Source organism: Anguilla anguilla, chromosome 6 (assembly GCF_013347855.1).
Source record: "Anguilla anguilla isolate fAngAng1 chromosome 6, fAngAng1.pri, whole genome shotgun sequence".
In the NCBI taxonomy this organism is placed as follows: domain Eukaryota; kingdom Metazoa; phylum Chordata; class Actinopteri; order Anguilliformes; family Anguillidae; genus Anguilla; species Anguilla anguilla.
Window position 1 is genome coordinate 45,079,808 of NC_049206.1, and position 10,214 is coordinate 45,090,021.

The following is a 10,214-nucleotide window of genomic DNA, read 5'->3' on the forward strand; positions in this document are numbered from 1 at the left end:
TAAACATGCACAATACATTTATGTAACCGTTCAGAAAATCATCAACAATGCCCAAACAGGGGTAGATAACACAAACTTTGCACATTTCACTTTGACTGGCGCCTTCATTTATGAAGTCTCGCGAGAGTGTCTTCTGGAGCATAGTGGCGACGTGAGTTGGTGTGGGACTGAGTTGAGTTATTTGTGTTGTCGAAGAAGAGGAAGGGAAACCGGAGAGGGGGGAGAAGAGCGAGAGCAAACTGGGGGCATCCAATATGGCATCGGGCGATACGCTCTACATTGAAACCGACGGCTCGGAGATGCCGGCTGAGATTGTCGAACTTCATGAAATAGAAGTGGAGACAATTCCCGTAGAGACTATCGAGACCACGGTGGTCGGAGGAGACGATGATGACGAGCACCACCAGCCCATGATCGCACTACAACCGTTAGACGATCCGAACCATGTTCACCACCACCAAGAGGTGATATTGGTGCAGACCCGTGAAGAGGTTGTTGGAGGGGACGATTCTGATCTCCGTGCGGACGATGGTTTCGAAGATCAGATCCTCATACCTGTACCTGCTCCAGCCGCCGAGGAGGAATATATCGAACAGACTCTGGTGACAGTAGCAGGGAAGAGCACTTCAGCTGGGCGAACGAAGAAAGGGGGAGGTGGTAGTGGGAAGAAAGCGGGTAAAAAAAGCTATTTAAGTGCAGCGGAGGCCAGCGGTAGAAAATGGGAGCAGAAACAAGTGCAAATAAAGACACTGGAAGGGGAGTTTTCAGTCACTATGTGGGCTTCTGGTAAGTAGCTAGCTACATTTACCCATATAAAGTGTCAGTTATACCTGCATTGTTCTTTCTGTGCTAGCAAGCTAACAAAGCGGGCCTTACGAGGGCGTTGTCCTCCTCTATCGGCCCAACTATCGAGTCGTAGGATACCTCGCAGGCAGAAGTATTTTTTCTAATACTTGGAGCATGTGTTAAGGCAATCCGGTTGAAATGTTTTTGTTTTGAAGGGAGGCCATGTTTTTATGTGTTGATGGGCGCCGCCATGTTCACCCGGTCCAGTATGGCGGCCCGAAAAAATGGCGATGGTGCGGCCGGGGGAAGATGGCGGCAGGTGCAAGAGCGAGCGCGCTGCTGCTGGCTCAGGGAGTAGGCCGCAATGGCGCAGTTTCACACCAGCGAGCTGCACACTTCCAAGAGCAAGGGGGAGGGGTGCTGACAGAGGCATAACGCGCAACGTTACAGCTGGCTACCAGCTACGTGAAACATCGTTTATCTACTTAGCTCGCTTGGTGTACTTCCTGAAGTGTAGCTAATTGTCTAAGGTTAGTAAACATTAGCCATGTGTAGTCGCTGCATAAAGAGACTTGCATCTTGATTTGTCTTGAGTGGTAGCTAACGTTGGTCTATCCAGCTAACGTTAGCAGAGTAGTTTCCCCAAAACATTGGCTCAGGAGCTAACATTAGCTGACTTGATATGCAATGCTCACGTTGGATAACTGTTGTATGTTTTGCATTTGAAAGGCAGCACTTGTTGGATTTTTAGGTAACGTAAATAAACTTACTACTAACAAGACAATCTGCCACGGGCTAACGTTAACGTTATAGCTAGCGGAGGTAAAAGATACGAACTTGGGTTTGTATCATTAGCTATACCGCTAACAACAAGCTGGCAAGCCAGTGTCATCTGTTTTATAGCGTCTGTAGCTAACTCATTTGCTTGTAATTTTGGATTTTTAAGTCGTAAAGGGATTCTGTGTAACCAACTTGGACATATTGACTAACTTCATTAATTTACTAGCTAGCTAAATAGGCTAACGCTAACTTGTGAACTGAGCTTGCTCATTGCTAGAAAGTTAGGTAGCTAGCTAGTACGTTGGCAAGTCAATATGTTATACTAGGTGACTTTAACGTTAGACTATTGCAGTTTTACAGTGGCTACAAACTGGATAACGTTATACGGTTGTCTCTTAGTAAGTAGCTAGCCATCGTACAATATTTTTGATTCGTGTCTAAGGATAGGACGAGGGTTTCTTAATTCAACGCTGCAGCTAATATTTACGTAGTGTCACGACATAATGGTTCGTTTGCTCTCTGGGTCAGCAAATGCAGAAGTTGGCAACGCAAATGTTGGTGATACTCACATTGATTAGCGTTTGGTTTAAATTGGTTACCCTTCTAAAATTATGTTGGCATGTTATCATAACTAACATGTAACTTTACATTTGTGACATTGATAGGAGATCCGATTAATTCTTTGGTTGAAAATTATGGGTGTCCGGACACAACAGATAGACAGACTTAGGCAATACTTTTACTGTCGTGTCAGTCGATTAATGTAACGTTACTCTCCTTCGTACGTCTTCATCATATGGTTGTATAGATTAACATGCTTTATTCATCCTAATCTGAAATGTTTACTTTAACACCTGAATTCAGTACTTCTTGGGTTCTTGTAATTGGCAGATTACCACATTGGCAATGACAGATCTGATCAAGACCATTTTGATCATTGACTTCACTATGGTGACAGTTACAATAATCTTGGAATAAATCCTTGTTATCTGGATATGTTCAGAGATTGGATTTGTGTGGTTAAAGCACTGCATATTTTTCTGCTGCAATGTTTACTGCACACATTATCTTAAATTATCTCCCATGTTGCACCCAGCTAATCTGTGATTTGCTCGACTTCTAGACAGCTAAGCAAGGTTGTGCATTCAGAACTGTACTTGTAGAGTTTAAGTATAAACTGCCATAGCACATGTGCAGGATTTCTTAGATGTTGCCTGGTCACCTGCTGTTTGCTAGATCTGCAGTTGCACTTGGATGTTTGTGTTCAGATTGTTCAATGGAACAGTAATGTTAATAAGGCAGGTGCGAGGTCCATGTTTTTTTCTTTGAATACAGGGCCCAAAGCACTCAGAAGTTAGATGGTTAGGTAGTCAGACCTGATTATAATTTTGTTCAGTGTTGTGCTTGTTGCAGGGAGCTTCTTATCTAACTCTCCCTCTCGTGTAATTCTGTGATATTAACATTTATTGAAAGGTTTAGTAGGGACGCTAAGAAGTTGCATTTAAGTATTGCTTCACACGGAAGCCCCTCAAAAGTAAAAAAAAAAGCTGTGGGTTTGACTTAACATTACTCTCTGACCTAGCCTATGCTTACTGTGTGAACTGGACTTAATGTTCATGGCTGTGAATAACTGTTACATAATGAGTATTGTACCTTATTGGACCTGTGTTTTGTAGTTGTTCCAATGACCTTCGGTATTAACTTATTGTACGTCGCTTCGAATGAAAGCGTCAATAAAAAATGCCAAATAAATGTGATGTAGTGGTTTGGGTTAGCTTAAAATGAGCACATGTCACTGGCTCATGATCATGCCATTTTTACATTGCCTGCTTGTGTGTTATTGAATATATTAGGGATACATTAAATTCCGAAAACCGACATCTTTTTGTTATTACAATACACTGGTCGCGATACAGAGGTGTATGGATAGAACAGAGTCATATTGTATTTGTGTGTGTGTGAGAGGGAGCGTGAGTTTGTGAGTCTGTGTAGCGAGTCTGAGTCTTATTTGACTGGTATATTTATATGTACAAAGCGATGGTATGAACCTTGAAATGTATATGGGTCTCTCTGTGTGAGTCATCATCCAGGGATGTTGTCTGACCTTCTCACACTTGTTTATGAAGATTCCTTTAAGTGGTTTCCCGGTACATGGAATTCAGTATTGGTATTTCCACTAGGTCAAAATTTTTTTATTGGACCTAGTGGACCTGGCAAAGGTCCACTTAAAATGAGAAGGAAGAATTTGACCAGAGGAATCATTCAACGCTTAGGCTAAGTGCTAGAATGACTCTGCAGGGCAAGGGTGCCAAATTGAAATCCTGGAAGACTGCTCTGTTTGCAGGATTTTGCAGTTGCTTTTCAATCAGAATGTCTAGACTCATCTTCAGAAGCTACAGGTCCTAAATGATGATTGTTCTCATAGAAGCATTCAGTAAGGGTTTTCTTGAGTGTTAGCCTACCTAAAGCTTTTGGTTGTGTATGTCTTCATACATGGGGTTTATGTTCCTCTGATATATATTTATTTAATTCTTTGCATGTTATCTAACTAATGGAATTATTTTGCCAAGTTTTGGGGTAACTAACTTATGTGGTCAGGGCTCTCACTCAATGTGAAAATCACCAATCCTGATAAGCAAACTATTTTAATATCTGTGGAGAATGCATATTTTACAGATTTTTATTTATTGATGTTTTAATGCACATCCTGCGTTCTGGTATTTCATACGTAGACAATAAAAAATAATTTTTCTCATCAGGATCTGTGATTTTCACACTGAGTGAGAAAACTGAACTGTTGAACGTTATTGAACTATAAGTTGTTTTCAGTTTACCATTTCTTGGTTGGGTTGGATGTAAAATTAAAAGCGAAAATGTTCTCGTGACAGTGGCTTGAAGCAAAGAGGCCATGAGCCATTTCTGTTACAATGGCACACAGACAAACTTGTTCAACTAGTGAGAGTGGTGCCATTAAATTCTTCAGCTTGTGTCACCTGGCCAGCATGTGATTTGGTGTCACCAGAAATTTTTCTGGCACAGCTCTATAGGAATTTTAATTTAATTTCTTTTTTTAAAATCAACATTCTGTTGTCCTCAGAGATGTGTATGGAATGGCTATGAAAAAATACTGTCAAACAGCTTTATAAGCAGAAATAAGGTGCATCAATGTATTTTAGTATACAGTTTTCATGCTGCTTTTCAGGTTCAAAGTGCTCTTATATAGTGCCAAAAACTTAACAAGTAATAAAAAAAAATGAACCAAGTAAATGATGATTAAACAAACGTAAACAGACAACAGGACAGAATGAAAAACAAGGGAAACAAGAATTTGTGTTTGAATCTCCCAATAGTTATGCATGGGAGTATAGTGTCCAAAGAGAAGTAATTCCTGCTAAATTTATATGTTATGGATGTAATGTGTATGTAGGCCTATTTAGAATGTGTACTTTGGCTATTGCTTGGCATAGTTAATTTGCGCTAGTGGATTTACTGATATTCCATCTTGCCAGTCTGGGAATTGTTGTTAGAGAAGTCTGGTACTATTCAGTCAGGTGACTGTACTTCTGTTTCTCCTGTATTGTAAGTCGCTCTGGCTGAGAACATCTTTTTAAATGAAAACATCATGGTTAACTAATCATAGCAGTCAAGTAACTTGAAACTAGTTAGCCAGAGCTTCAATTTTTTTTAAAAGTCACTTGTTTGTCGTGCGATTGGGTTGTAGCACCAGGATTTTTAAATAATTTCCAGCTGCTACATATTAACAGACATGGCAACAAATATATATGGGAGTGTCATGATACAAGGAAATTCTGCCTTAGCAACACAAACTACCTCCTTTTAAATGCTAAATGTCAATATGAAACACTGGTCTTTAACACTCTATACCTGCATGTAACATTGATACCTGGCCCCTGTGAGACACTGTGACCACACAGATCTTTCAGCCGAACATGTCATTCTCAGTAAAATCTTTAAGATAAAATTCTGAAGTGATTTGATTATTTTTTAAATATAATTTAACCCCTTTTTCCGACAGGCACATTGACATTTTAGGCATTCTAGAGACTCTAATCCTGAGCGACTCAAACGTTCTTTTAAATGCAGTAGCCTACATTAAACAGCTTGATATTTACTGAAGCTATTCAGGTCAAGTACCTTGCTCGAGGGTAGAAAAGCAGTGCTCTACCTGTTAATCAAGCCTGCGGGTGGCTGTGTGGTATAATGGCTGAGGAACTGGTCTTGTAACCCAAAGGTTCGATTCCCGGGTATAGGGGAAGCATCCTGCGTTGCTTCAGTATATATATCCAGCTCTATAAATGGATGCAATCTAAATGCTATGTAAGAGCTGTGTAAGTCGCTCTGGATAAGCGCGTCTGCTAAATGCTTGTAATGTATATGTAACCCTGACCACAACCTCAGAGCTACAAGCCCTCTGGAATTCATGGAAGACAATAAAAAAAGGCTGGTCTTGGATATTCTTTTTCATATAATAAATATAATAAATTAAGTTGTTAAAATATTCTGAAATCTATTTTCAGACTGGATGTATACACAATGGTATGTACTGTATACATTTCCAGAGTACTGTGCTTCCAGTCACTGTTAATACAGAGATGAGAGTCTGACAAACGGTGCCCACACAACCGGGCATTCTGAATAAGCAGGGCACCCACCACTGTGTGATGGAAAAGGTAATGGAATGGCTTGTTTTTTTTGTTTGCCAGAAGTGGGCTGAATCACTGGTGGTTTTTCCTCTGTGCCGTGTGATTTTAGACGGCTGCAAATGGTGCACGTTTCAGCTCACGCTGTTTTGTTTCGCTCCCCCGCTGTCTGTGCCAGATGACAAGAAGGACATGGACCATGAGACGGTGGTGGAGGAGCAGATCATCGGGGAGAACTCCCCCCCGGATTACTCCGAGTACATGACCGGCAAGAAGCTGCCCCCCGGCGGGATCCCCGGGATCGACCTCTCGGACCCCAAACAGCTGGCGGAGTTCGCGAGGTGAGCGGGGGAGCCCGGGCTCGGAGGACCACTGTACTGCAATTCAGAAATAAAAATTCCGCTCAGGCCCTGCTTCCCCAGCGTGTGGTCTGTGCGTGTTTGTCAGCTCACCGAGAATCACCTGTGTTGTCAAACTGGAGTGTTCCGCTTGCTTGACCGAGGTGACTGCAGTTTGTTCAGTGTCCCTGTAGGCTGGTCTTTTCCAGGTATTTCTAGTACCTTCAGGAACAATGAGAGGCCTTCAGTCTTCTAAAACAAATAAGTCTGTGTGGCTTTTAAATTCATTTCCACACTGAGCACTTAATTAATTAGGCTGTAGTAGTCATTTAGAATCTTGCCTGCTTTTCTCTCTGAAAGGTCCTCACTCTAAATTTAATTGTGTTTTGGTGCGTGTAAGGGAGCTTGTTAGTCTGTATTGTGCATTCTTGTATGAGTTTGGGGAAAAATGATGTACAGTTCTGTTGCAATGTCCAGTTATCTTCACAGAACAATAACATATAACAACTTATGCATTTAAAGCTTTGTCCAATTCCATTAGCATTTATTTACATCAAGCATGGCATATAAATGAGATTGTATCCACTTGAAAAACTGGTTTACAGTGAGGCTAGTTTAACTGCAAATAAAGTCATATGAAGCCGTGTACATTGCTGCCACTCAAACCTTCATTTTATTTGCTTAACCTGGCAGGGGTGTTCCTGCGGAGGGCAGTTCTGTTGCTTGGAAATGGTTGTTAAATGGTTTCGAGATGGTTGTGGAGTAGATAATGGATCATTCCTGAATGGCTGTGGAACAGGTATGGAAAGGAAACCGCGTCTTTGTTTTTCTCTGCAGGATGAAGCCGCGGAAAATGAAGGAAGACGACGCCCCCAGGACGATAGCCTGCCCCCACAAAGTGAGCACGACCTGCGGGTTATCATGGGCTCCTCACTTGGCTCAGTCATCATACTCCTGTCCTGTTGTCGTGTTTATAACGGAACTGTCCGGCATCAGCTTCTGTTGAATTGTGAATTTATTTAATTTTGTATAAACAATCTCTGCGTGTATTGTTTTGGAAAATAAAGTTGACCAGATAATAGTTTCGGGGTATTTATAGTTTGATTAGTGATTATGCCATGATCACTCATGATTGGGGGGGGGGGGCCACACGTTTTCACCAGCCTGGTTTCCCAGGATGCATTCTCATACTCTTTGTCCACTAGATGTCGCCACAACCACTGTAGTTGTATTAAGGTGCTAATTAAGATCTCCCCCTCTTAATAAATAAAAAGATTAATAACAAGTTTGGCATTTTATCTGATTACATACTGTTCCTTGAGTATTTTTATATCTGTTGTTATCAAATTGGTGACATATGAAGAAGGAGTCTCATCAGATTTTTACTGACCAAAGCCAGTGCAAAACATAATGAACATTAAAGGTAAAATGGGAGAATGTAATTTAAAAAATCTTAAATTTTATTTCTGTATTTATTTTTTGAAAAGGAAAACAAACACCCACTGTACAATCGTGAAACCCCAAAATACTCACATACATACACAGTGATTAATCGAACCTGAGTGTTGAGTGTTCGCTGCTGCATGCCACTGGTTAGAATGCATGTAGCCAACATCCGGTTACCCATTTTCTGTCAGTTTGCCTCATGGAGCGGTAGCTTTCTGATCTACATACAAATGGAAGTTTCTGAAGTTAAGAGTATTCAAAAAAAGTGATGAAAGATGTCTTCATAGATGGTAGTGGGAAATTGAAACAGTAGAGAAAACGGGTTGTGAAAAATATAAGGTCCTCTTCATGACCGACAGTGACATTTGTGAACGAGCAAGGTGCATTTTGAGCGTGGCCTTTTGCTGTGATTGAAGAAAGGGGGAGGTCTTTGAGCCTTGACTCGATCGAATGCATACATGCTGTTCATTGTCCTGTGTTTTACTTCAGATATGATTATGGCTCACCTGTGTTTGTTTGTGTGTTCAGGGATGCACAAAGATGTTCAGGGACAACTCGGCGATGAGGAAGCACCTGCACACGCACGGGCCCCGGGTGCATGTCTGCGCGGAGTGCGGCAAGGCGTTCGTGGAAAGCTCCAAACTCAAACGGCATCAGCTCGTTCACACCGGCGAGAAGCCTTTTCAGGTACCCTGCACCCATCGCCAGTCCCCGAGCACAGTAATAAAGCTGCTGTTAATCTATATTGGGAGGAAAAGGACTGCAGGAAAACCATTGGTGTGATTTATCATTGCATTACGTTACAGGCATTTAGCAGACGCTCTTATCCAGAGCGACTTACGCAACTTTCTACATAGCATTTACATTGTATCCAGTTATACAGCTGGATACATACTGAAGCAATGCCGGTTAAGTACCTTGCTCTAGGGTACAACGGCTGTGTCCTACCGGGGAATCGAACCTGCGACCTTAGTTTACAAGACCAACTCCTTAGCCATTATACTACACTGCCACCCATGAATCTGTGTCTGAGCCCAGTGAAGAACTAACCTTCTCACCCTCTCTCTCTCTCTTCCCCCCCCCCTCTCCATCCCACCCGATTTCAGTGTACTTTCGAGGGCTGTGGCAAACGGTTCTCCCTGGACTTTAACTTACGCACACACGTACGGATTCACACGGGGGACCGGCCGTACGTCTGCCCGTTCGACGGCTGCAATAAGAAGTTCGCTCAGTCCACCAACCTGAAATCGCACATCCTGACACACGCAAAAGCCAAAAACAACCAGTGAAACCCTCAGCGTCGCAAGCATTTCTCAGAAACCCCGGAAAGTTCCGATTTAAAACCCCCTTTGTATATTGTTTCTTAAAAAAAAAAGAAAAAAAGGTTTTTAAAGAAAATGACCTTTCGGACTTTTTGATAAGTATGGAGAAGACTTAAATTAAGAAAAGCGTGTTTCACCCCCTCTGTCCTTTTAGTTCTCAAAGAGAAGAACGTGTTGGTGTTCCGGAAAATCAACTCTTAACATAAAGTTCTATTCAGGAACATGGACCTGACGGACTTGAATCAAAAGACAATTGTTTGTACGACGGAAATTAAAGAACATTTCGACTTGTTTTTGTTTTTCACATTGGATTAGATTTCACTTGTCTGCATATAGAGAGAGCGAATTGCTTTTTAATTTTGTACTTCTCCAAGTGTGCATATTGTACACTTATTTTGGTATATGCCTAGTAATGCTATGTGTGATTTATTTTTTTTCCCCTGAAGATTGAAATCGGCTTGTAATGGTTCTCGATGGAAGAGAGTTGGTGGATACTGTACTACATGCTTCAAAAGTATTTTTATGTAAAAAGTTTTTGTTTCGTTTGCGCCCAAAATTAGGTTGTATTCTTTACCATTAACTAATTTTGTATAATTGTACCGTACGGCTGTATTGAAATCATGTAGACCTAGAGATGTGATTTAAGTAGTGTTAATCAATTAAAGCAATTATAGTCACCGTTTATTTTATTTTCCATGAAATGTCCGATGCAAACGTATCATTCTTCACTTCAAGCCTGCATCTCACAAGAAAACAGCTAAATGGTGATCGGTTGCGTTGTTAGAATGTATTGTGCAGGCATCAACCCTGAACACCCCTTGTTAATATGTACATCCCGTGTATTTCAAGTGGCCAACAATAAAAAAGTGGTCCCAAATCAA

At 41.4% G+C, this 10,214-nt stretch overlaps 1 protein-coding gene across 1 annotated transcript; it reads left to right on the top strand.

The window, feature by feature from the left end:
• The first annotated feature begins 151 nt into the window (after window positions 1-151).
• LOC118229905 (transcriptional repressor protein YY1-like) lies at window positions 152-10,214 on the top strand. Its single transcript, XM_035422411.1, has 5 exons — window positions 152-786; window positions 6,406-6,568; window positions 7,403-7,463; window positions 8,540-8,698; window positions 9,118-10,214. Exons 1-5 carry the CDS (start codon window positions 255-257, stop codon window positions 9,298-9,300), a joined length of 1,098 nt encoding a protein of 365 aa, XP_035278302.1. The 5' UTR covers window positions 152-254; the 3' UTR covers window positions 9,301-10,214.